The following is a 27,471-nucleotide window of genomic DNA, read 5'->3' on the forward strand; positions in this document are numbered from 1 at the left end:
TCTGGTGGTGGTGGTTGGTGTGTGACATCTGTGCAAAATAAATGAATAGTAAAGGAGCCAGGTTTTGCTGTGAAATTTGATGATTGGGCCCCCCCCAAGTGCAAAGGAATGCTCTGTCCCATGAGACTAGGGTCCTTCAGGATTTAGCCTCCTTCAGTTGGGCCTCTAAGACAGAGCTATTCTGCCTAGCCTTTAATTTGAATTCAGCCTGATCTTTTATTTCCCTTCCCTTCCCTTCTCTTCCCTCCCTCTCCCCTTTTATGAAGATCACCCACTCTGAGACCCCACAGCTAATTCTCCCCTGGGCTCCTCGCTGGCCCAAGTAGGACCAATTCAGCCAGCTAGCCCTGGAGATTATCTAATTGATTTTTGATTTTTGATTTTTATTGTTATTCATGTTTTTATACTGTATTTTATGCTGCTTTTATAATTAAGTGTTTTAAAGTGTTTTAAATTTGTTGTTAGCTGCCCTGAGCCCGGTTTTTTGAACTGGGAAGGGAGGGGTATAAATAAATAAAAAAAAATTATTATTATTATTATTATTAAAGGTGCAAAACTCAGCTTAAGTTCATAGATTGTAGAGTTGGAAGGAACCCTGAGAATCTTCCAGTCCAATCCCCTGCAATGCGGGAATATGCAGCTGTCCCACACGGGGACCGAACCTGCAACCTTGGCGTTATCAGCACCACACTCTAACTGACTGAGCAGTCCTCTTGGATAATCAGGCCAGAGATCCATTTAGCCCAGCATCCTGTTCTCGCAGTGGCCAAACAGAGGCCTCAAGGGAAAGCCCACCAGCGGGGTCCGAGCACAAGAGCCCTTTCCCACCGGCAATTCCCAGGAACTAGTATTTGGGGTCATATTGCTTCCAAAAGGGCAGGGACAACACGACCATTGTGGTTAGTCGCCATTGATAGCCTTATCCTCCATAAAATGGTCTCATCCTTTTTCAAAGCCATTTCAAGTTGGTGGCCATCATTAGTTTTCGTGGGAGCATTGCAAAATCAATACAGTGAGAGGCTCTAATGAGGAGGGGCAGGATTATAGCCAGCGAGAGGCCTTGCTCTGAGACTCTTTTGCCTATATCTCTTGCGGGGGCACAATTAGTGCCAGCACCGTATGTTAAGAGTTTGGGTGTAATCTTCGATACCTCCCTTTCCAAGGAGGCGCATATTGCAGCTATAACAAAGGCGGCATTTTTTCATCTCTGCCAAGCTAAGCAGTTGGCTCCTTACCTCTCTTGCCCTGACCTAGCCACTGTGATCCACGCGATGGTCACCTCCAGACTGGATTATTGTAACTCGCTGTACGTGGGGCTGCCCTTGAGACTGACCCAGACACTCCAGCGGGTGCAGAATGCCGCGGCGAGACTCCTTACAGGGTCCTCGCTGGGGGTCACATTCACCCGGTGCTATACCAGCTGCACTGGCTCCCGGTGAAGTACTGGATCAGGTTTAAGGTGCTGGTTTTAACCTTTAAAGCCCTGTACGGCCTAGGACCCTCGTACCTACGGAAGACCTTACGGTCTTCAAACAAAAAATATCTTGGAGGTCCCGGGCCACAGGGAGGTTAGGCTGGCCTCAACCAGAGCCAGGGCTTTTTCAGCTGTGGCTCCGATCTGGTGGAACGCTCTGTCAGAAGAGACTAGGGCCCTGCAGGACTTGACATTTTTCCGCAGGGCCTGCAAGACAGAGCTGTTCCACCAGGCCTTTGGCCAAGGCACAGCCTGACCCCCTCCTTTGGCAATCCTCACAGAATCTAGCCCAATGGTTGCCATTAATTTGATTTGAACTGATTTTATAATGAAATGATTTTAGAATGTTGTATTATTTTACTGTTGTTAGCCGCTTTGAGCCCGGCTTCGGCTGGGGAGGGTGGGATATAAATAAAAATTTATTATTATTATTATTATTATTATTATTATTATTATTATTATTATTATTTATATACCACCCTTGTGCTTTGATTCTTCTAGGTGCACACAAGCAAGGCTTGGCGAGGACCAGAAACCACTCTGAATCGGCCAGAGCCCCCCCAAATGTGGAGAGGCGGCGGCAGCTCTCTGAATCACATACAGACACCATGAGCAACTCTGACTGCAGAATGGGCCAGCGGCAGCTGGGGACCCCCAGAGGTATGAATGGGGAGGTTCCGCAGTTGAAAAGTGAAGCTTGCTTTCTTCGTGCATGCTCTCGGTGCCCATAAAAGATGAGCTGCATGGAAGTCTGCTCAGAAATGGGAATCGCTGTGGATGATCAGCTGCGTGCTCTTTCAAACCCTGATGTTGTGATTCTGAATTCTAACTCAGGTGTCTCAGATCAGCTTTACAAGTCACTGTGCATCTGTAGGAATCCAGAACCAGACCTCATGAAAACCTCGGGTCCTTTATTCTCTTCAGGCAGCCAACAAATTTTTGGTGCTCAAGGTTGTAGAGGAAGCAGAACAGCTGTCTTGCAGAGCCCCTTCTCTTCTCCTCTTCCCTTTTGATTTCCATGTCTCCCCATACTTCCTTTCCCTCTTGCTAAAATGTCCAGGTTACTGACTGTTGCAAAGTATGGTAAACCTGCAGTTTGGTTTTTTTTAATCATTTGGCGCAGTTATGGAATAGAGACAAACAGCAAGGAGTGAATATCAAGGAGTTACCATCGTTCAAACACGGTCATTACATCTCAGCTTAATCAGCCAAGATATGAACAAACTCCTTTCTGTGCCCTCAGCCCTGCTGCTCAAAGGCCCATCAAGTCCAGCATCCTCTTTCCTAGAGGAGCTTTGGAAGTTCTGCCCGCAGAGCATGCTGCCTTTGATTTTGGAGTAAACATATTGTTGTCATGACCAGTAGCCATTGATAACCTTGATCCTCCATGAAGTTGTTTGATCTCTTTAGAAAACCACCTAAGATGGCGGTTGTTGCCCCAACTTGTGGTAAAGAATACCATAGTTTTAACCGGTGCTCCCCCCCCCCATGTTTAGGGGTACTTTCATTTTGACTCAAGAAAATCACCATTTTCTAGTTCAGATCGGGGAAAATAAATACAGTAAATGGACAAAAGTACAAAGAATGTGCATTACCTCATATTACACAGCAGACAGCTCACAGTAACTTCCGCATTGGCATGAGGTTGTGTGCACTAACATCTTCCCTCCTACTTTCAACTCCTACTTCACACATTAAACGCTCGCTTCCACCTGGGACTCAGGAAACACCGTGACAGGAAATGGGGCCTCCATCAGGGTTAGCAACGGAACTGACGAGTCTCTGTGCTAGAGAACAAACTAATTTTTAAATTTTTTTTAGTTTCTTTTCCAATTAGATTCACAAAATGTTTAGGGGTATGTGTCCCCCTGCGTCCCCCAGAAAAAAAGCACTGGTTTTAACTATGCCTTAAATGTGGAGAAGTTCTCCCATTTGTCTGTCCCTGACCTTCTGCTGGATGTTTTACCGTATGACCCAGGATTCTGATATCACAAAAGAGGAAATATAACTTTTTTCTGGTCAGTTTCTCCGCAGCATCAAGAGCTTTCTGTCATGCCCCCGCTTCCTCATTACCCTCCCGCCAAATACCACAACCTTTCCTTATAAAGGAGATGCTCCAACCACTTGGTCATTTTGGTTGGCCTTTTTGAACCTTCCCCAGCACTACGATGTCCTTTTTGAGTCAAGGCAACCCAAACTGGACACAGTGCGGAAGCACTCTAGGTTCTTAAAACAGCATTTATGATACTGGCTGTTTTATTTTCAACCCCTTTCCTAATGATCTTGAGCATGGAATTTAGCTTCTTCACAATAGCCGTGCTCCAGGCCAGCATCCTCTCTGAGCTATCTGTGACAACCCCGAGATCCACCCTTTGGGTGGACTAGGGAACTAGCCAGGATATCTTCTGTTGACAACCATTTCCTGTTTTCTTTGAACAGGTAAACTGTTAATTGAAGGCTTCCCGGTTTGTTTGGTGGCTGGTGCAAAGGGTGGGTGGCAAGTGTGAAGAAAGGGCTCCCTTAAATGATCATTCTGGGTTGCTGGGAAATTAAGCTTCCTTAGCCATGGTTTTTGCATGTCTGAACTGAGCCACTGGTCTCTGTAAAAACAAACAGCTTTGTTATATATGGCGAGGCAGTGATTCTTCCTTTTTTTTCTTCCAGGCGGTCCCTACACCACCTGCTTGGCCCCTGGCGACAGAAAGAATCGGAGCAAGCCAACTCGGGGGAGGAAGAAAGTATTTGAAGCCTACATGTCAAGGGAGGATGTCTCAGCAGGACTGAAAAGGAAAACACTTATCCAGGTACTTTGAACTTGGAACGACTGCAAAAGCAGCAAGCTGTTGTTGCTGTGGATTTGCATTTGGGGATGCTACGATGGAGGCAGTCCTTCTGTATCCCCCCCCAAGTGCTTGTTTACCTGTGTAGCTCTCAGGTAGGACTGCAGGCATCAGTGGGCTGAATTGGTAGATGGGCATGTTAATCAGCGGAACAGATTGGAGAGTAGCTTTTCGGTATTTAAAACTATTTCAGGCAGAAGAGGGGAAACCTTTTCCTTCTCTTCCTCTCTGCCTCTTCACTGAGGACAGGGAACAAGTGGTTTTATAGTGTAGGAAGGTGGGATGCTCTTGCCTAACGTTGAACATAAATCTCCCAAGTTAGTGGGCTTCAAACGTTAGGCCCTCCTCGAGTCCCTACTGCGTCACCCCTTTCCCAGACTCCACATAACTTCTTAAGCCATTTTGAAGGCTAGGAACCAGTGCTGTGTGCTCCCCTTTCTTCTGTCTAAATAGGAAGCCGGTTATGAAAGATGAGAGGCTGAGATGGGGTTAATCAGAGCAGAAGTGGTGGTGAATTCATGCAGGGTTGATATTGCTGGTGGAATAAATTAGCCTTCCAGCTCCTCGTAAGTTCACCGTTCCTAGTTTAGCTAGTAAGAGGAGATCAGCAGCAGAATACAGAGCTATTGAGGAGGCTTGGGATCTCCTTCCTCTGAGATTTTCCCAAAGAGGCATCTGTCAGAGGATGTTTGAGGCGCAGATTATCCACTCTCAGGGGGTTGGCTTAAATGACCTAGTGGATCCTGTCCAGCTCTGTGGTCATGGTCATGGTTTTTGAAGGAGAAAGTCAGGATATTGTGACTGAGGCCCTACAGTCTTGAGAGTACTGACACCCTCTGGCAGGTGTGGAGGTAACCTGTTCTGAAGAGTCAAAAGAGCATTAGTTCAGTGCATTTCCCCCTCTTGAATGCCTGCCTCTTCCTGCACAATTGGGGGAGGAAAACGCAAAAATCTCCACCGATAAATATAGCAGCTATTGTTTGTGAGTGATTGCAAAGTAATGTGGGTTAAGGATGACATCATGAGATTCTGCAGCCAGAGCCTCGGCCCCTGACACACATGTGAGAACAGTTGTTCTTTGCAGATGGGGAGAGCGGCTGGTTCCAGATATGATATCACAGCGTGAAATGCACAACATTGTAAATAGGATTTTCATAGGCACAGATAATAAGGCCCATCTGCTTTCGAGGAGGAACGTGGGGAGTTCCTCCCTTTTTCCAGAAGAAAAGCACCGGAGAAAAAAGTGAGGTGCATATGCGTGCGTTGTGAGGCTGACTGTCTTTGCTTCGGGGTGGGGGTGGGGAGTATACAAGCCCTTTCTATTTTGGTTTGTTGACATTTGGGTGGTGACACACGTGGTGGGCCATGTTAGGTATGCGCCTGCCACATATGCAATGCCTGCTATTGCTGCGCAGATGGGCTGCAGTCATACGGCTGCAGTGGCATAGCTTGGGTTGCCAGTGCCCGGGGCCACATGGAGGGGGTGGAAGGGAAACGGGACGGAGTACGCATGCGCATTCAACTGCCTAAGGATGTCTGCGTCACCTGGGAGATCGCAGCCACAGAGAAAATAAAATAAGAGTTGCTCTGTTGTCTGGAGAGATTGTTTCCTGGTTCACAAGGAGAAGCCGTTTTCAACTGAGCCCAGTGATGGAAGCAAGTAGCTGTGCTGAGGCAGCACCGATAATTGAAATTATGTGCCCCTAACAATTTTGCACCTGAGGCAGCTGTCCTGGTGGCCCCCCTACGACTCCACTGTATGGCAGTCTTGGAATTGTTGGCCATTGATGATGGGGCTTTACATAAGGTATGCTCCCTGCAAGCTTCTTACATATCAAGAACTAGAATTGAATGATGGGTTGAAAGAAGAGTTCCTTTCAGATGTTCTCTCTCTGTCCAAGGATGCTGGTTATCTCTGGTGGGTAGTTCGCTCGGAACCTCTCTTGCACCAGCCTCTGCCAGATCTGGTTCCTGCACAGTTAAGAGTGTGCAAAGGGGCCCTGTAGCCAGCAAGAACAGGCCTCTGAGCAGCCTGATTCAGAAGTGCCTGGGAGTCACACGTAATCTCTCCTGGACTGTTGGTGTCAGGAGGCTTGCTTGGTTGAGAACGTAAGCAGAGCCATCTTGGATCAGGCCCATCGTCCAGCATGCTGTTCTCAGCTTGGTCAACAAGGTGCCTCAGGGAAGCCTGCAAGCAGGACCCGAGAGCAACAAAAACTCTCCCCATTTGTGACCCCCACCTCCTGGTATTCAGAGGGCATTCTGGTGGGGTGGCCACAGGCTGGCTGCTCACCTTACATTACCCCCTTGGGACAGGGGCTCAAGTCCATTCATTGGAATGAAACAGAATTGCACATATGCATTATTATGCTACTGCTGCTAGTTCCAGCAGGAATTTCCAACGCTTTGTGCTCTCAGCATTAAAATCACTTTCTCTCTCTCTCTCTCTCTGTCTGTGTGTGCACGCTTACTGTTGCGGCACAGTTCCTTGCATACATGACTCAAAGCTCCCGCTCTGTTTTCCACATGTGAGCAAAGAACGTTATATGTCCAAAAGGGTCTAGTGCCAGGCTACAGCGCAATATCTTTGTTCCTCAAATGGTTTGGAATGTGCCTGCTAAGTGACTTTTAGCCGTGCAAAGCAAAGCATCTTTTCTATAGAAGTATAGTCTGGAGGATGAGTAATGTGTCCTTTTTCAAGTGGTGGGTCCCTTGTGTGAATGAAAAAAATCTCAGAACTGGCTGCTCCCCCCCCCCATAAATCAGCATATTTTTCGTGTACGGTCACCCACATTCCAAGTCCTACCAAAATGCCACCCTCCCCCAACCCATTACAGTGAATTTATATGGGGGAATAAAACGTTTTTGTTCCATGATTGTTATCAATCGCAAATGGAATAATTATGAAAACTTCCACTTTAAAGCCTACTTAAATGCTTGTAATTAAAGTTTGGCTGCAATTTCAAATGCTGACATGAATGCTTTATGTAAACTTAGATGCAGTTTTTAACTGAAGGCACTTGCTATGTTTTCCAGAATGCTTTATGAGCTAACTTCTAAAAACTACCCATAATAAAATAAGGTTCCTCAAGTAAAGCAATGAGTATTATCGAATCCAAGGAAGATGAGAGATTAGGTGCTATTCTGCTAATGTTAGCACAAGGATTTCTGGTTGTTCAGTGGGACTCCCTTACATGCGCCCCATACCCTCCCCAGGTTTTCTCCAGAGGGTTGGGATTCCACTCATTTTATTTCATTATAGATTCATATAAATAATAACTTGAAATGCTCGCTTCACTTTCAACTCCTTGATTTCAGCTCAGTGGCGTAGCGTGGGGGGTGCAGGGGGGCCCGGCCGCACCGGGCGCAACATCTGGGGGTTAGGGTTAGGGTGCGCAAATCCATGGGTTAGGGGGCGCAAATTACTTGCCTTGCCCTGGATGCTGACAACCCACGCTACGCCACTGTTTCAGCTTGAATGCAAGAAAAGTCCTATAGTTTTGCAGATATAGTGGTACCTCGGGTTACATACGCTTTAGGTTACAGACTCCGCTAACCCAGAAATAGTGCTTCAGGTTAAGAACTTTGCTTCAAGATAAGAACAGAAATCGTGCTCCAGCGGCGCGGCAGCAGCAGGAGGCCCCATTAGCTAAAGTGGTGCTTCAGGTTAAGAACAGTTTCAGGTTAAGTACGGACCTCCAGAACGAATTAAGTACTTAACCTGAGGTACCACTGTACATACCAAATAGTTTTGTAGTTTAGTGGATACATACCAATCTAAGATGCCTTCAGTACCTACCACCTCTGGACAAGAAAGATGGGCATTTATTTATTAAAATAAAAGCATTTGAACTGCTGAGACAAAATCCTTACTCAGCCATAAAGATCATCCTGGATAGTTCAGTTTAAATCATAGAATCATAGAATTAGAAGGGTCTAATCCAATCTCCCTGCAATGTGGGAATCTAAAGCTAAAGCAACCATGACAGATGGCCATCCAACGTCTACTTAGAAACCTCCAAGGAAGGAGAGTCCATAACTTCCCGAGGGAGACAGTTCCACTCTCAAGCAGCTCTTGCTGTCAGATAGGTTTTCTTTGTATGTTTAGTCGGAATCTCCTTCCTTGTAACTGGAAGCCATTGCTTCTATTTCTGACTTCTGGAGCAAGAGAAACCAGCTTGTTTCCTGGTGGTTAGAGCATGGTGCTGATAACAGCGGGGTTGCAGGTTTGATTCCCCGTATAGGACAGCTGCATATTTCTGCACCTCAGGGGATCGGACTAGGTCAGGCCCCCCCAAACCCAGCCCTCTAGCTGTTTTGGGACTACAACTCCCATCATCCCTAGCTAACAGGACCAGTGGTCAGGGATGATGGGAATTGTAGTCCCAAAACAGCTGGAGGGCTGAATTTGGGGATGCCTGGACTAGATGATCCTCAGGGTCCTTTTCGACTCTGTGATTCTATGATCTATGATTCTGTGATCAGTGGGGAGGCTGAAGCGGGTGCGGGGAGGGTTCCAGGTGCTGGACTACAACTTCCATTCAGCCATCATGGACAGTGGTCAGGAATGATGGGAGTTGTAGTCCATAGCATCTGAACTGAACTGAAATGCCGTCCTAGTTCAGGCCAATGGCCCATCTAGTCCAGCATCCTGCTTCCACAGTGGCCGACGAGATGCCCCAGTGGGAAACTGGCAAGGAGGATTCAAGCTCAAGAGCCATCTCCCTTGCATTTTCCAGCAACTGGTGTTTTGAAACTTCCAGCAGATTGGTGAAGGCAGGTTTAGGGCACTGTTCCCTCAGCAAGAACCAAGACACAGCACCATGCCTCTCTGAAGTCTAGTTTCGAGGTTGCTTGATTCACAATGGACATGAAAAAGGCACATTCAGTGTTGGCCGTTATTAGAAAAAATGATTCATACAAGCCAGGAGGTTGCTAATGCTCATGACAGCTGGGTATTTTATGTACCTGCTTCTGGCTGTGGATTGTACTTGTTTAAAAAGATTGATGCCCTGCCTCTTGATCTCCATGGCAGCTCACAAAAACAATAGGACCCAGTAATCCCTGTTCCCCTGGCTGGTGCCCATCCTTTGCTTCTGCAGCCTCAGGACGGTTGGCGGTCGATGCCGGGCGCATTCTGGCAGAGGAGGTGGAAGCAAGATCTCTGCTGCCCCTCCTCTGGCTAATGGCTGAGGTTGCGGCATTCTTTCTGGGAGGAGGAGGGCGCAGATTCCTGGTGGCCCTTAGTCCTCTAGATTGGGGTTGGGGAGCTAGATCTGGCCACCCGCTGCAGGCCAAGTTTGATATGTGACCCATCCCTCTGCCCCCCGGTTTGGAATCAAGCCATTACTTGCCCTACACATAGGCATGGCTTGGCTGACATAGCCTTGCAGACCGGAGGGGCCACTAGGTGGCGCATCGGAAGATGGCTGACAATAACATCTCTCCGACCCACACGAGGTAATTTGGAGGCTATGATGGGGGTAATTGGCCTCCTTACCCCCCCCCAGGATTGTGGGGGGGACGGCCCTTGCCTGCTGTGCCCTATACCACCCCCGAATTTGTGGGGGTGGGGGCACTAGGCACAAAGCCCTCCTGTGGGATTCCGGCACTCCTGGACGCCGTCCCTGATTCGCGCCGCTAGTTGCAAGCATTTTCAAAAGAAACAATTTGGACGAGATAAATTGCACATGCTTCAAGGAAAAAGGGGAGTAAAGACTGCTGACAGAAGAGATCTCTGATAACAAGACAAGAATAAAGTATGAGAAGATACGTCAAGATACGGTATGACTGAGGGGGGAGGGGGGGGAAACCTGCCTTCCTTTTTCTTATGTGATTTAACAAGAATCCCCTCCCCTAATGAGTCAGAAACTAAGGACTTAAGCTGTGGATTTAAGGCTGTGTGGAGATAAACTTTCGAACCAAAGCAATGTTTCAAGATGAAGCTGGAAAGCTAAGAGTTTTGGAATGACGCAGTTAAAAATGCCGTCGCCATTTTGGGAGGCATTGTTGGAGCTCTTGGGTCTGGGAGGAGAAAGAGAGAATAGAGTTGTTTACATATCGTAGATCAACTTCTCGGTGGGACTTAAGAGTGACAAATGCCAAATTTATGATGGAAAGAGCGATGCTATCTACGAAGGAGATATATGGAAACCATCTGGACTTAGTGGAGGAACAGGAAATCCGCACAGGATTATTATTTTGCTTATCGGCTTAAGGAGACTAACAGAAGAGATCGTAAAGGAAAAATAGAAATTATATGAACAAGATATGATGTGGAAACACCAAGGTAAGACTGGATAGAATTATGAATTTTGTCTGGATTGATTGGGACTGATTTGGACATTAATGCAGTAATAAGAAGATGATCTGAATCCCCCTTTGGATCTTGAAGTATGGGTTCCCCCAACAAAATTTAAAAATTTGGCTTTGTAATTTGGAATTTATGTGATGTGATTTAATTTGATGTGATTGGCCAGTTAATAAAAATTATTAAAAAAAAAAGACACAGCCTTGCAGACCAAATGGAGACGCCCAGTGAGCCTAGTTAGGCCTGCAGGTCAGAGTTGCGCAGCACTAGTGTAGCTGGGGCCAGAGGTCAGAACCTCCTTTTCCTTACTTCAAGCTCTGAACCTTGGACAGAAATGCCCTTCCTGTGGCCAGGTTTGGCCCTCGCTTCAGGCCACCGTGAAAGATGGATGGTTGGTGGCATGGCCCAGTCCTTTGACTTTCTGGGGAGCAAGCGATTCACATTTTGGGCAGGGGCAAAACAGGAAAAGGTGACCTCACCTGGCTTAGTTTCCTCTGTGTGCTTGACCGGCCTTTTACGGCCTTGATGTGGCTGTAGCGCTGGCCTCCCGACTTCCTCATCTGGAGCTCCTCCTGACTCTCTTCCAGTGAAGCCACTTGAGGGCTGCTGGTGCTGCTAGGAGCAAGTCTGCATCTCTGTTGGAAGAGCTGGACTTACACCCAGCTCCACTGAAGCCATGCTGTTTGCATTGTTTGCTGCAAGAATGTCCAAACCCTGCATGGGGCACCTCTGACCTGCAGGTTGAATCCAGCCACCCATGCCTCTGTAACTGCCCTTGGGGTGTTCCCTATTCCATGTCCCTCTTCCCAGGCCGGGACACTTCCAGGACCTCCACTGTGGCCTCCCCAAATCCCTTTCCCCCCCGAGCTAGAACGTGTCCTTGAACTCTGATGGTGCCTTTTGCTTGTCTGGCTGGAGGATAGAGAGAAGTGGCTCCATTGCAACACCTCCCTGTTTTGCATGGCTGGAATGCAGTTTGCTGCAGAAAGGTGAGACCTTGCACCTGTTACTCCACCCACTTCTGGCTTTGGCCACTGTTGGTGTGCCCATGTGGAAAAAAACTCCCCTGCCCATCACCTTTCCCCACTCCTTGCTGGTGTTACTCCTGATGAAAGCCCTTGATGCTGACACCAATGTGATTATTATTCAGTCTTTTTCAGGACTATAACATGGAAGGGAGGGTTAAGGTGGCATCATCACAATAAGCAAAAAGCAGCAAATTGGCTCTGGTAGTTTTATTGGTACAGTGGTACCTCAGGTTAAGAACTTAATTCGTTCCGGAGGTCCATTCTTAACCTGAAACTGTTCTTAACCTGAAGCACCACTTTAGCTAATGGGGCCTCCTGCTGCCGCTGCACAGTTTCTGTTCTCATCCTGAAGCAAAGTTCTTAACCCAAGGTACTATTTCTGGGTTAGCAGAGTCTGTAACCTGAAGCATCTGTAACCTGAAGCGTCTGTAACCCGAGGTACCACTGTATTGCATTAAAACAGAGGTCAGCAACCTAAGGCTCATGGGCCGGAAGCGGCCTGCGGAAGTCGTTTGACTGGCCCACGAGCCACTGCCAAACCGAGTTGCGCGCTGCGCTAAACCGGTGCATCGCAGTGGGGGACTAACTTCCGCGGTGCTGGAAATGGTGTCTGCGCATGTGCAGATGCCAGAAATCACAGGCATGTGCTATCCGGCACACAGAGGGTTCTCCACGGGAATGATCCGGCCCAGGCAAGTTAAACCTTGCTGACCCCTGCATTAAAACAACTCATTTCTCCCCTGATCTAATTTCTGTTCTTTTGTCTTTTTTTTTTTAAAGGGACCCCTGAGAATAAACCCCAAGAAATACCACGAGGCCTTCATTCCATCTCCAGTAAGTAATGTGTAACACAGTAATCAGCAAATGTGCAGAAGGTGAACGGCTGGAGCACCAAGGAATTGAGTCCCAAGACGTGCACAGAGCATGCCAAACCTTTGGGCGCAGTCCATGAAGCATTGCTGCTCCCCTGCCTCTGATCTATGCAAACCTCGCTGAAACGAACACCAGTATAGCAGGAGGGGAGATGGGTGTCCTGGTACACGACGATCTGAACTTTTAGTGCTAGAGGTGATGTTCGTTCTGAGCTTGGCGAAGCCAGCTGAGCCCAGGTTGGAGACCACCGGCTAGCTCTAAACCCAAGGGTTTATGATTACGCTTACAGATGGCTTACAGATTTTCCCCTGACTTTAAGTTAAGCTCCCCCAAACAAATGTGCTTCTCTGCTGCTGGTTTGCAGCATGAGCTAATTTGCGAACTTGATATCAAAGTAATGTGCATGCTGCATTTTAACGTTCTTGCGTCTGAATGCCAAACCACGTGCGGTTTGTGAAGCCTCCTTCAATCATGGACTGTGCATGCCTCCACTTTCTTCTTATTCTTTTTTTGCGGGGCCATTGGTTAAGAGAAATTAGGGACGCCGGGGTTTCGGCTGTACGGTGCCTTGTGAATGCAGGGGGTGCGCACGTTGCTACACTCGTAGGAGCCAACTTGTTCATCCAGTGAAGCTGAATGTTGAGAATTCAGGACACATAAAAGGAAGCACTTCTTTACATAGTGTGTAACTAATCTATGGAACTCACTGCCACAGGAGGCAGCGAGGGCCACTGAGTTGGATGGCTTTAAAAGAGGATTAGACAAATTCGTGGAGGAGGAGAGGGCTGTCAAGGGAATGGAGTTGAGAGATGACCTAACCTGGGGAGAAAACAGTAAAGACCTGATGAAGAGAGCACAACAGAGGTTATATTTTCTGAGAATCCTCTGGAAAATAATCTCTCAAAGGACCTGTTGATGGCATTTTACCATTGTACTGTTGAGAGTGTATTAACTTACGGTCTGTGTGTGTGGCTTGGGAGCTGCACGGTCAGGGAAAAAACAATGCTGTCCAGGGTTGTAAAGACTGCGGAGAGAATAATTGGGTGCACTTTTCCAACCTTGGATCAAATCTATGCTTCCAGGTGCCATAAGAAAGCTGCAGTGATAGCGCAGGATAGTGCGCACCCCGGAAACGATCTCTTTCAGCTTCTGCCTTCTGGAAGAAGGTACAGGGTTATAAAGACTAGGACTAGCTGCCTGAGAAACAGTTTCTATCCAAATGCGATTTGGTTTTAAACGCAGTGTAAGGTAGTCTCTGTGGGAGTATGTTGTATTTAATTATGGGGTATCAGAATTTTTAGGGGGTTAACCAGTCTGGGATAGCAGGCTTGCTGGTTTTTGAATGTCTGATGTAGATTTTTTTCAATTTCATTGTTCTGTATGGGACAATGACAATAAAGATTATTGTATCATCGTATCGTATCGTACTAGCCAGGATGGCTTTGCTCTGCCTCTACAATCAGAGTCAGCAACGCTTCTGAACAGCAGTTTCTGGAAACCCCAGGCGGGAGAGACTGCTGTCCTGTTGGAATCCTTTTTGCTGGTTTTCCGTAGGCATCTAGTTGGCCTCTGTGAGAACAGGATGCTGGACTGGACAGGCCATTGGCCTCATCCAGTAGGATCTTCTTATGTTCTCATAAGCTTGCTTTTGTTTTCTTTCTTTCTTTATTAATTTTGCATTACCGCCCACCCCTTCGCCCGCAGTTCACAGCATAAAAATACAAGATAAAAACACGAAATACGCAATAAAAATAGGAACAGAAACCAAACAATAACTCCCGTTCCCCCCTCCCACAAACCTCGGGCTGCTTTGCTTGCTTATAATCCTGTCCTTGCTCAAAGGACTTCAGTGTGGTGTACACCTTTTAGGCTGGCCGACAACAGTCCTGCAAGGTAGGTTTGTCTGAGAGATGGCAACTGTCCCGAGGTTTACAGCAAGCTTTGTAGCAGAGTGGGGTTTTGTACCTGATGGGGGGGGGTAGCTTAGTCGGTAGAACAAGAGACTCTTAGGTTTCAAGCCCCACATTGGATGTAAAGATTCCTGCTTTTCAGGGGGTTGGGCTGGATGACTCTTGTGGTCCCTTCTAGCTCTATGAAGTCCTGCAATCTAACCTCTCTTTTTAAAAAAAAAATATATATTTTTTTAACATATCATTTTCAACAGTAATTAAACATACTTTTACATCTTATTCAAATTTTTGACTTCAATCTAATCTCTCAGTATGCATTTCTTATCTTCCCTGTTACATTTCAAACTCATAACCAATATCTCTCTCCTTTTCTACTTTTTAACACTTCGTATATTTCTCCTTAAGAAAATCTTTAACAAAACTTCTTGTAGTCCTACTAGCGTAATTTGTTGATTATAGTTGCTCTTCAAATAATTCATATACTTCTTCCAGTCTTCTGTAAATCTCTAGTCCCGCAGGTTTCGAATCCTTCCTGTCATTTTGTCCAATTCTGCATAGTCCATTAATTTCGTCTGCCATTCTTCTTTCGTCGGAATTTCTTCTTGTTTCCATTTCTGGCCTAACAATACTCTTGCCGCAGTTGTTGCATATAAAAACAATTTAACATCTTGCCTATTAATGTCCTGACCTATACTACCAAGTAAAAATGCTTCTGTTTTTTTAAAAAATGTATATTTTAACATCTTTTTCATCTCATTATATATCATTTCCCAGAAGTTCTTTACTTTTTTACATTCCCACCACATATGATAAAATGTTCCTTCTTTTTCTTTACATTTCCAACATTTATTATTTGTCTTATACATTTTAGCTAATTTCACTGGTGTAATGTACTATCTATACATCATTTTTTTTAAAAGATATTTATTAGGGTTTTCCATTTTATACAAAAAAAGAAAAAAAGAAAAAAGTTGAAAAGAAAAAATATTAAAAACACATAAATTTCATAACTTATTTTTCAATAACATATTTCCCTGACCTCCTCATGCCTCCCCTTCTTGTATTCCAGTTCAAATTGTTCATCCAGCAAATCCTTATCTCATAGCATTACAGCTAAAAACCTTATTTTCTATCCATCTTCTTAAATTATTGTAACTTATACTTTTACTTATATACAGCAAAAAAAAGAACTATTTTTTCATATTCTTTTGTACCATTACAGCTAATAACCCCTTAATTTCAATCCAACATCACTCAATATTCCTTAATATTACAGTATTTTTGCAAATAGTCTTTGAATTTCTTCCATTCTTCTTCTGCCGATTCTTCTCCCTGGTCACGGATCCCAGTCAATTCTGCCAGTCCCATAAAGTCAACCAACTTCGTCTGCCATTCTTCCAGAGTGGGTAGATCTTGCGTCTTCCAATACTTTGCGATGAGTATTCTTGCTGCTGTTGTAGCATACATAAAGAAAGTTCTATCCTTTTTTAACACCAATTGGCCGACCATGCCGAAGAGAAAGGCCTCTGGTTTCTACACAAAAGTATATTTAAATACCTTTTTCAATTCATTATAAATCATTTCCCAGAAAGCCTTAATCTTAGGGCACGTCCACCAAAGGTGAAAAAATGTACCTTCATTTTCTTTACATTTCCAACATTTATTATCGGGCAGATGGTAAATTTTTGCAAGCTTGACTGGGGTCATGTACCACCTATATATCATTTTCATAATATTTGCTGACTGGGAACAGTTGTGGACCATCTATACATCATTTTCATCATATTCTCTTTCAAAGCATTACAGGCTGTAAATTTTATCCTTTCATTCCACAACCTTTCCCATTCTTCAAGCTGTATATTATATCCAAAGTCTTTTGCCCAATGTATCATTACCGATTTCACTTCCTCATCTTTCAAATGCCCTTCCAACAGTATTTTATACATTTTAGACATTGTTTTGCATTCACTGTTTAATATTTCTATTCTAACCTCTCAACCCTATTGCTAGAAGTCGTTCATGAGAGGTTGTAAGGCATCTACTTCAAGATAGTGTCAGCCCACGACTGGGATGATGCAGGGATTGAATGATTAGTTCATGTTAAGCCTTCCCACCTCTAGACGGGCACAACAAGGTTTGCCTCATGGAGGGACAACATGAGCACCCGTAAGTCGTCACATATGAGCTGGGCAACCCATGCAGGTGCTCAAGTTTGGCAGAAGCCCACATTGCACGATTCTTCCCACTTTAAAAATGTGTGTGGAAGAGGGCAGCTGAGTGGATTCTTCTTAGCACTAGTTCACATATTCCTTGTCACTTGCCCAGGGATGCATGAACTAGGCGGTAGACGTATGACATTTACTGATGTGCCATTAAATCTAATGTACACCTCTGTTTTCAGAACCTTGAAACAAAAAAAAAAAAGTATTCGCTGGCAAATGTAAACGTGCCATCAAATCTAATGCACACCTTAATTTTTGCAACATAATTTGGCAAAAAATTGGCATTAGTAAATCCAGTATATTGAAATGCATGCTGTTTTGAATATGCAGTTATGCTGGTGCATAAAAAGGAACCTATTTGCATTTTGAGGGGACTGTATATTTATTATTCAAACAGACAAAACAGGCTTGTAGATAATTGCTGTTGCTCATTAGCTGTGATAGTTTTAAGAGCTTATTTATCCAGTTTTATACAGCACAGGTGCATGGATATGTGCAGAGGCCCTGCGATCCTCTGCTCTGCTTTTTACCACAGGCTGGGCAGCACCCCAGTGCTTGCAGGTGTTTCCAAGGGGTCAAAGGCTGTGTTGGCTGAAATTTAATTGACGCTGACATAAAACCCTACGTATACGCTAGGTAGAACAGAAGCATTGCCACCCGACCCCACCCCACTCACCATTCCCCCCTCTACCTCTTTCCCCCTTTTCTTCCTAATGTAACACTAACGTCTCACAGCAAATGAAACTGATCTGTAGAAAACACAGCTTGAATAAAAGAGACATTGCACATACTTTTTGTAAACTAACAAACCTTTAATAAAAATATATTAAAAACAAAACTGAAATTTGAGTTTCCTTGAAGCAGCTCCCGCTGTGTTTCGGTGTGCATAAGATTGTAGCCTTAGGCTTTGCTGAGGAGGAATCCATTCCCGAAATCCCATGCACTCTTGGGGGCATGTGGGGACCGTGTGATTTAACCTCTTAGGCCCCGTTCTTTTGTGCAAACAACCTGTTTATGATAAACGACAGAGTGAAGAGAGAGACATTTCTAGTCTCCCTGGCTGGGGTGGCCTGTCTGGCACTGCAGCTGGCAGGTGGCAAGTTCACTTTTTATGTCTTCCCTTACTGACAAAGAGCTAAACGATGGGCTTTTTTTTGAAGAAACTGCCATCCGTCACCTCCTGGCATGGCTAACTTTGCCAGGGGAGGGGTTGCTGCAGCACGCGGGTGATGACTGAAATAAGAAGGCCCTTCTCTCGAATGATGATGTAAAGCATTTTTTAAGGACGTGGTGGGATTACTTGGGGAGTTGAGGTGAGAGGGGGATGGGGAAGAGAAAATCTGGACTCGTCAGAGGAACAGCTTCCAGGCGGAATTAGGCTAGTCCAAGAAGCTTTGCAATTTTTCTGCATCTTGTCATGGGAGGCAGCCTTTGCACAGCTGTTGAGCTGCTGCTACGGAGGGTCGCTTGTCTTGCTGTGGAATCGCCTCCGTTTCACATCAGGGCAGCGGCCTCCTGCCTCTTCAGCAAAGAATCCCAGCCTTGGAGCCACGTGGAAGGGGGGCCTTCCCAGGCAATCATTTACTCCTTTGTAATAAATGCATAGTTCTTGCAGGTGTGGTGGTGGTGCAAGAGCTCTTCCCCCGGCACACTTGCTGCAAAGGAGACAGCCTTTCCCCCAGCGATATCTTGATGAGAAAAGGCACAGTTCATCTTTCTTTTCCTTTTCCTTTTTTTTAGGTGAGCCTGTATTTTAGTCTGACAGCCAGCACAGTAACCCATAAGAGAGATCCCTACCCCTAAGTTAGCCTTGCAAATTGCCCTATAACTCTGCTTATGTCTTCTCTCATATATATATATAGAGAGAGAGAGAGAGAGAGAGAGAGAAACAAATTCAAAATAATAAAGAGAAAAAACTTTTACCATACGAGATTCTCTGAATCTCGCGACTTCCCCCTGTCCCCTGCATGGGTTCTTAAAATATTTTTTCTAAAACTATATACCATCACGTTCTCCACAGTTTTCATCTCTCTGAATTATCTATATTTTTCGTTTCTTTGCAAGTTATTTTTAAAGTCCAGCTAACGTTTTTATTTGTTTACAATGGTCTCCTAAGTAAATTCTAAATTTCCTCCATTCTTTTTTAAAAGTCAATATCTCTTGATTCCTGAGTCTCCCAGTTAGTTTTGCCATTTCTGCATAGTCCAGCAGTTTGGCTTGCCATTCTTCCTTGGTCGGAACTGTTGGTTCTTTCAATCTTGGGGCTAGTAGCATCCTTGCAGCTGTTGTCGCATACATAGGCAGTCTTTTCTGGTCTTTGGGGATATCAGGGCCTGTAATTCCTAATAGAAATGCTTCTGGTTTTTAAACAAATGTTATTTAAACATTTTTTTTCCAATTCATTGTATATCACTTCTCAAAAGGACTTTGTTATCTTGCATGACAACTACATATCATAAAAGGTACCCTCCTTTTCTTTATACTTCCAGCAAATATTGGAACTTGTTCTATACATTTTGAATAACTTTGTTGTTATTTAGTTGTTTAGTCGTGTCCGCCTCTTCGTGACCCCCTGGACCAGAGCACGCCGGGCACTCCTGTCTTCCACTGCCTCCCGCAGTTTGGTCAGACTCATGCTGGTCCCTTCAAGAACACTGTCCAACCATCTCGTCCTCTGTCGTCCCCTTCTCCTTGTGCCCTCCATCTTCCCCAACATCAGGGTCTTTTCCAGGGAGTCTTCTCTTCTCATGAGGTGGCCAAAGTCTTGGAGCCTCAGCTTCAGGATCTGTCCTTCCAGTGAGCACTCAGGGCTGATTTCCTTCAGAATGGAGAGGTTTGATCTTCTTGCAGTCCATGGGACTCTCAAGAGTCTCCTCCAGCACCAGAATTCAAATGCATCAATTCTTCGGCGATCAGCCTTCTTTATGGTCAGATATCACCGGTACATCATTTTCATATAATTTTCTTTCAGTGTACAACATGCTGTGAATTTCAGGTCTGTTCTCCATAGACTCTCCCCACACTCCGTCTTTCTTCCCCCACCCCACAGTGGGGGGGGGGGACGGGGACCTGCCACCTTAGGAGGTGGCATCGCACTCTTGCATCCCTGAGAGCCACATCTACCCTCTCAGCTTCTTCAGGTCAGCCACCTTGGCCTCAAGGAGATGAAGCTGTTCTCTGAGGGCCAGGAGCTCATTGCACCAAGCAAACACCCACAACTTGTATCCAGCAGGCAGATTGTCAGACATATGACGTTCTGTACCTTAAGCTGTTAGCTTTCTACCTGCATGTCTTCTGCTGCTGTCCATTGACTTGCTCCTTACCTTGACTCCTTGCCACTCTTCACATGCTGGTGTCTTTTTCACAGTGCAATTTCTTTCCTTTTTCTAAATCAAGCCCCTGAGTCTACGTGGCTTGAACCAATTTTAAGGAAAGAGGATTTTTATTGCCAGCAAGGGAAAGTGGTGCTTCTGTTGGCTGGCAGCAATAATTAGCAGATAATTAAGGCAGCAGCCGAGCTTGCTTTAGGAAAACAAGAGACTCCATACTGCTAGAATCTAATAGTGCTTTGCTCATGGATAAACTCCTGTTTTTGGTCATTTGAGTGGTGGCATCTTACTGTGGTTCAAAAGACTGATGGGATTGCTTCTCATTTCAGAATCTGGAAAGTTTCTGAGTGCCATTATTTGAATCTTCTTGCTTTTATTGTTGTGGGAAATCAGTAACTTGTGTACTGCGCCTCTCCATATGTGGCTTGCCACCACTCTCCCTCTTTAAATCCCTCAAAAACCCACCTCTTCGTTGAAGCCTTTGGTGTAACTCCTCCCTGGGGTCTGTTTGCCTTCCATGCTGCTTCTGCCCACCCATCAGACAGACAGAGGGGCTGTGGTGGGCTGGAGAGCTTCATGCTACTCTCAGGGGACACGCATGCAGAGGGGTGTTGTCCAGGGGTGGCCCATTGGACCAGAGCCTTGAGTCTTTTGGATTGGGCTCTGCATCTCTTGCCCCTCCCTCCTTTGAAAAGCCATTAAAACAAAGCAAAACACAGAGCTTTCCTTTCAGGCTGGCTGGGTGGATAGTGCAGGCTGTTGAGACCACAGCCTTCTGCCTCCTTAATTTCCCCAGAGGCACATTTGTGTCCTCGTGCATCTGTGCCCCATGCCTTTAACTTCCTTAGCAATGCCTCTGCATGTAAAAGCCATCCGACGTCAGGCCATTGCGGCTCCAGACTTTCACTACTAGGGTGAGGAGACGGTGAACGTGCAATTCTGGGAGGGCAGGGAGATGAACGGAAAAGAGTGCTGAGGGGAGAGAGGGGGGCGGCTGAGGAATTACGATGCACTTCCCAGCCCATGGCAGCAGTAAAGGTGCTTGGAGGGCAGGCAATTTGCAATTGGCCGTGGATTTTCTAAGGGTTTTGGAATAAGTCAGATTGGTGAGAGCTTGACTTGTGAATCAGGCCACTGAATCCCATTGTTTCTCAAAGCCTTCATTATGCGCATCAGGATAAAAAGGGAGAACCAACTTGATTAAAGCATCCTTGTAAACATTCCCCCCCCCCCAAGAGTATCCAAATCACTACATGCTCTTCTGGAAACAGATGGAAGCTTTCAATGGTTCTGAGTGGTTTAATGTGTTGTCACCCACTCCCGACATTGCACACTGAAATGTGCAGAACCCTGTGAAGCGGAAGCAGTTTCAGACAGGGATCCAGATGTGCTAATGTGCTGGATCCCCCCCCCCAAAAAATAACCCAAGTAAACTTCTTGGCCTGGGTCACAGTGCTGGGTGTTTCACTGGGGAGAGTCTACATGGGGCAAAACTGCTTTTGATCTTGTGATGATGATGATGATGATGATATAAAATACCCTGCCCATCTGGCTCTTCAGCATGCAACTTTTAGAGTCAATTCTCCTAATGAAGGTATCGATTCTTCTTCCAGGTGCATGTGACAGGCAGCCTTGTGATGTGCTAGGAAAACATCTATGAGCCATATGGCACATAGAAATGATAGGGGTCCTTGCGCAAAGTGCTCTGAGTGAGGTAACTGGTGGTCTCATTCTGCCCCATGGAGGCTTACTACCTAGCCCCCAGCACAGATCCATATACCAAAGATCTCCTTCCTTTATCATGGAGGTGTCATTGTAGTTGGCGATGCTTTGGTAGTTCGTACCCTAAAGTTTGTGTTACTCTGACAGGTGCCATATATTGGCTTCTCCTTTGCAGGTGTGATTCTGAAATTGCTCCCATGCTTTTGAAATTGCTCCCAACACCTCACTTTCTTTGCCTCCTCAAATGACTGCTGCGGTTTAGGCTTGGTTCTCTTATGTCCCCACCCCACTTTTGGTATGGCTGAAATGGAGATTTAACAGAGGCGACCGCTGCTGAAAAGATCCCCCGTGGCTCTGTGAAATGAATGAGGACAGGTTCCAATGTTTCTCTGCCTCGGCAGAAGACACTTTCACCAGCACATCTCATTTCCAGCTACTTATCCATCGGCTGTGCCTTCATCCCCTCGGTGGGATTGGTCCAGCACAGCTTTTGCTCGGGATCCAATTTCTCTCTGCGATGGTCGCCCTTCTCCCTGAGCGCCGTGCTATCTTGTCCATTTCACACCACTTGCCGGATTTCATGCCTGGGAGCGGCCTGGAATTCCTGGCATTGGAGGACTCCCTCTGGCTTCACCACAAGGCAGCTCCATGAGGCTGCATGGCGCGGCACTTCCCTTCCAGAACCGTGAAGCCGAGAAGCCTGCTCTCCTGGGCTGTTTCGGTGAACACGCTTCTGCTCGTGAAGGGCTTGGGGCCAGGGGAGAAGGGGGGCCAGACCTATGGGGTCACCAGGTACATTGACTGGCAGCAGCTCTTCAGGGTCTCAGGCAGGGGACAGTTTTGATCCCTACCTGGAGCTCCCATTAGAGATGGAAGCTGGTCCTTCTGCAAGCAAAAACAGATGCTTCATCACTGAACTACGGAGCTTCTCCAAGGGGAGTCAACAAGGGGCTATTGTTTTTATTTTGATGATGTATTTTTTGTTTTTATATTGTGATTTTATCCTGTCAGCCGCCCTGAGACCTGCAGTATAGGGCAGTATACAAAATAATTATAATGATAATATCCTGCTGGGCACAAATGAGGGAGGTCTTCATGGATGATGGGGATTTATAGTTCTGCAACATCTGGAGTGCCACAGACCCCCTATCTCTGCTTTAGCTGTCCGGTGTGAAAAGGAAGTTCTTCTGAGACACAGTTGAGGCCAAAAGGAGGGTCTTAGCTGTGTCTGTGCAAACAGTAGTCAGCCAGTAGAAGCACACGTCACAATGTGAATATGTGGTTGCTTCCTCTCTAGTTGCAGACCATGTACTACCTTCAAAAATCCTTGGGTGTCCATGTAGATCAAAGGGCAGTCTTCTTGTTTTGGGGTTTTGACTCCTGTATGCACCCCAAGGGAACCTTTAAGAGGCAGTAGAGACTGACTATCCCTGACTTCCCCTCTTCTCAGGTGCAGGCTCTGAGAAGACTCTCATGGCCTCCCTTGGTTTGTTGTCCTCGAGGTGTGATGCATTCTAAACCAGCTTGTAGCTTTCCCAAACCCTCTTCCTCTGTGTAAGAGCCGTTTCTTTCCTTGTCTCTTCTAGGACAGCACCCGAGATATCTTCATTGATGGCGTCGTTGCTCGGAACAGAGCTCTGAACGGTGACATCGTGGTGGTGACTCTGCTTCCGAAAGATCAGTGGAAGGTCAGTGCTCAACCTTACCAGTTAAATTTATTTGGAAAGAAGACTCTGACCCTTTCTCGCAGAGTCCACTGCAATCGTGAATAGGGCTGTTTTTCAAATTTATATGCCAGTTCAGCCAACTATCACCTTCTCAATGTTTTCCTTGTGGTGATGGTTGCTCTAACCTCCTTGTCATTTTTCCTTTCCGTGTACCTTTGCTTTTTATGCAGCTTCATGTGGGTCACTCCGCATGTTCAAAAAACTGGAATTTCTTGTTCTGATAATGCTTTCTATTTTCCTATTTATTTTTTGCTTCAGAATATAGCAATGCTTTTTTTTTAAGGGCAGAGGACTGTGGTTGTGTCCATTCTGTGATCTTACCCTACTGCACTGGCCCTTGAATGCTTGGTTTTGCTTTCCTTGCTGTGGTGCATTTAAACCGCCTTAACCTTATTTTTTGACTTTGCGCTGGATAGGAGTTATTGGCCATTGAACAGGCATAAAGATTACCTTGAGAGAACCCTGGCTTGTCTGCTCGCTCGCCCTTGCCGTCTTGTCTCCCAGACCATAATTGCTTAGAGACTCTTGTTTGGGTGCCTGCGTGTGCTTTGCACAGTAAATATCTCAATCTCACCCTGAGGTTAGCAACCAAACATTAGGTAATTTGTAAATCCGAGGGGGAAATGGGATTCGTTTCCCTAAGCAGTCCCATGTGTTGAGGTGTTAATTCCACCGTGAGAGAGTGCGGGACAAGCCTGCGGCGATGGGTTTGCCCAGACAGAGTTGAATATTATTAGGATTGAGTTAATTTGAGTTAAAGGTCTTCCTATTTTGAAGGACGAAGGGAAGTGCAGATGGGTGTAACTGATCTGAAAACAAGGGGCAAGCCAACACAATACTTAATCTTCTGTTATGGTTTGTTCATCCACCCCTCCACCCCCCCCTTTGCTTGTAGGAATGATGTCTCGAGTACAACAGATTGTTTGCTTCCTTTAACATCCAGCTCTTCGTGAAACGATTGATTTAAATCCTTCCCTTCCAAGCCTTTTTCTAAACATGGACACATTACGCTAGATTATGGTTAATCCAATCTCTTATATAACTGCTGTCATTCTGTGCCTATCTGCATCTTTGGTTCTCATGGAACTAATTTTTCTTAGAATTGTTTATCTTCTACCAGCATGGACTCATTTGCAATGTAATTGAATTGTATGGGTGTCTTGGAATCCACGCTTTGGAAAAGTCCGCTTACCTGTTGCTCCCAATCGAATGTTCCGCATTAAAAATTCGCCCCTATTGCATTTGCAGTGTTCCTTTGTTCTCGGATCCTTTTGGATCTGCCAAAGAAGAATTGTTTGAGAAGCTAACTATTCTGATGATAAAATGGCTAAAGGAAGAGAAGCATGGAACAATAGTTTAATGGGAAGCATATAATCCACGTAATGCCTTTCCCAAAACAGACTGCAGTGTTTAGCTAATCCTCAACAGCATGAACCTCATGTATCTGAGAGACCCTCCTCCAAATGTTTTACCACTACGTCCAACATCATTTAGATCTTGATGTGTGTCTTGTTCACGTTGTGCTGAAATAGCATACGAACACAAGAGGAGCCATGCTGGATCAGGCCCAAGGCCCGCCTAGTTCAGCATCAGTGCTTTCTCAACTTGTGATTATCAGCAACTGGTTTCCAGAGGCACCTGTGTCTGGCAGAGGAGGCAGAACACAGCCAACTTGGCTAGGAGCCATTGACAGCTCCATTCTTTGTGTTTTAGTTCAATCCTCTTTCAGAGTCACCCAGGTTGGTGGCCACCATCACTACCATGCTGTGCAGGAGCAAACTCCATAGTTTTAACTACTGTATTTTTCGCTCTACAAGACGCACCAGACCCTAAGACGCACCTAGTTTTTGGAGGAGGAAAACAAGGGATAAAATATTCTGAATCCCAGAAGCCAGAACAGCAAGAGGGATCACTGCGCAGCGATCCCTCTCGCTGTTCTGGCTTCTGGGATAGCTGCGCGAAGCCTCTTCAGGGCAGCTGCGCAGCCTGCATTCGCTCCGTAAGACGCACACACATTTTCCCTTACTTTTTAGGAGGGAAAAAGTGCATCTTATAGAGCGAAAAATACGGTATTCTTACTGTGAAGTAGCATTTTTCTTTTGCCTGTCCTGACTCTTCCAACGTTCAGCTTCCCTGGATGTCCGTGAGTCTTATGAGAAAGAGAGGAAGAAAAGCTTCTTTTTATTTGGTTTGTACCCTGCAATGCACAATTTCATAACCATCTATCATGCCACCTCCTTCTTGTCTTTTCTCTAAAGCGTCTGCATCCTTTCCTCACACGGCACTCATTCCACCCTCGTGATAATTTTGGTTACTCTTTCTTGAACCTCTTCCAATTCTATAATATCCTTTTTCTTTGAGGCGAGACGACCAGGCTTGTATACTGTAGCTTCCAAATGTATTCGAAATGCAGCTGCGCTGCAGTTTTGTAGAACAGCATTATAAAATTGGCAGTTTTATTTTCATTCACTTTTCTAATGGTTCCTAGAATGCCATTCTGCATGCACACGAAAGCTCACACCAGTAGCAAACTTAGTTGGTCTCTAAGGTGCTACTGGAAGGAATTTTTTATTTTATTTTATTCTCATTTTTGTAACTGCTGCACCCTGTACTTACAGAGATTCACGCAGACATGGGTTGCTGAGAGTTGCTTACCATCTCTGGAACTCTCTTCCACTTTCCTAGCCTCAAAATCTGTGCCTTAGCATATTCTGAAGGAGATCAAAAACTTCCTACTTTGGACAGTCTTTTGCTTATAGATTTTTATTTATGGGTAGATCTTGCTTATCTAAGCGAAATGAGAGATTTATTTGGCGTTTCATTGGCTTATAAGTTTCCTTGAAATGCAATAACTCCATTGCACACTGAGATATCTGAAGGAAACTCAGTGTACATGTTCAAGGAACAGTTCTGTGCTTCAAGTTCAAATAGTAGCTTAAGCGTCATGCTTTTTTTTCAAAATCAGAGGAAAATATAAAGTAAACCAAAACAAAAGATACATGTTGAAAATTGAGATATTTGCATTACATTTGCATGTTCAGAAAACAAGTCTCGGTTTCATGTTGAAAACTGTGCTCCGCTAGTTTTCAAGAAAGCCAGGAACTGTTTAAATTAAAAGGCAATGTAGCAATGTCCTCTTCAGCATTAAAAGATAACAAAGATTACTTTGATTTCTACTAAAAATGTTTTTTTTGGGGGGGGGATCACGATTGGAAGGAGTCCCTCCAGCGCTCTGCATCATTGTGTAAATGTTGAAGGTTCCACTTTGCCCTGTGGGGAAAGATCATGGGAAGTGCTTCTTATGAACAGCACCGTAGGGCTCTGCAAGAGAAGAATTTGGATAGAACAAGTCTTTATTAAGTCAGTTTGAATCATGTCCTTCCCCCGGATCTTTATCAAAACTTGCAACTTGCTAAATGTGAGCTGAATAATTTAGTTTCAGCTCAGGTCGAATTGGTTTGTGCCAGAAGTATCGGGAAAGCTGAGAGACGTTGGGTGAGATTTTGGCTTCCCACTTAGAAGGACAATAAAACTCAGAATTATGATTCAGGGTGTATGCAATAATGTGTACTCAACGCCAAAGGATATAAATTTAGATTTCAAAAGTACTACTCAATAGGAAGGATATTGAGACTATGGAATGCGAAATGTCAGTCCTTCCATAGTTAGATTTGCAGCAAAGGGAATTTCAGAGACTTTGCAGAGGGATGAAATCAAGAATTCCATTAATAGTATGAAGGCTAGGAAAGTTCTGGGGCCATATGGTTTTTCTATAGGATGGTAGGAGGTATATTCAGTTTTTTAAGTTGCTATTTGTTTTGCCTTTACATAAAGGTTCTTGATCAAGGTACCTGTCTCTCGTCAATGTGCGATACTCGTATCTCTATTATTCCCAAGCCTGGTAAAGGACTTGCTAGTTGTGCAGATATTATCAGTAATACTTGTTAGCAGACTTTGGGCTGTGGTAGCAACTTTAATACACACAGAATAATTAGGTGAGCTTTATTTGTCAAAGGTAGAGAGCAGATACTGTAAG

At 45.2% G+C, this 27,471-nt stretch overlaps 1 protein-coding gene across 7 annotated transcripts in view; it reads left to right on the plus strand.

The window, feature by feature from the left end:
• DIS3L2 (DIS3 like 3'-5' exoribonuclease 2) overlaps positions 1–27,471 on the plus strand; it is a 197,060-nt gene that overhangs the window by 21,347 nt on the left and 148,242 nt on the right. For all 7 annotated transcript variants that reach the window (XR_014547886.1, XR_014547887.1, XM_083612737.1 and 4 more), the window contains 4 exons: positions 1,976–2,134; positions 4,139–4,278; positions 12,433–12,486; positions 23,295–23,396. Coding sequence is in view for 5 of the 7 variants with exons in the window: in XM_083612737.1 (XP_083468863.1) it covers positions 1,976–2,134; positions 4,139–4,278; positions 12,433–12,486; positions 23,295–23,396 (455 nt within the window). In the remaining 2 variants the exon portion in view is untranslated. The remainder of the gene's footprint in view (positions 1–1,975; positions 2,135–4,138; positions 4,279–12,432; positions 12,487–23,294; positions 23,397–27,471) is intronic.

Source organism: Podarcis filfolensis, assembly GCF_964270895.1.
Source record: "Podarcis filfolensis genome assembly, chromosome: 5".
NCBI lineage: Eukaryota > Metazoa > Chordata > Lepidosauria > Squamata > Lacertidae > Podarcis > Podarcis filfolensis.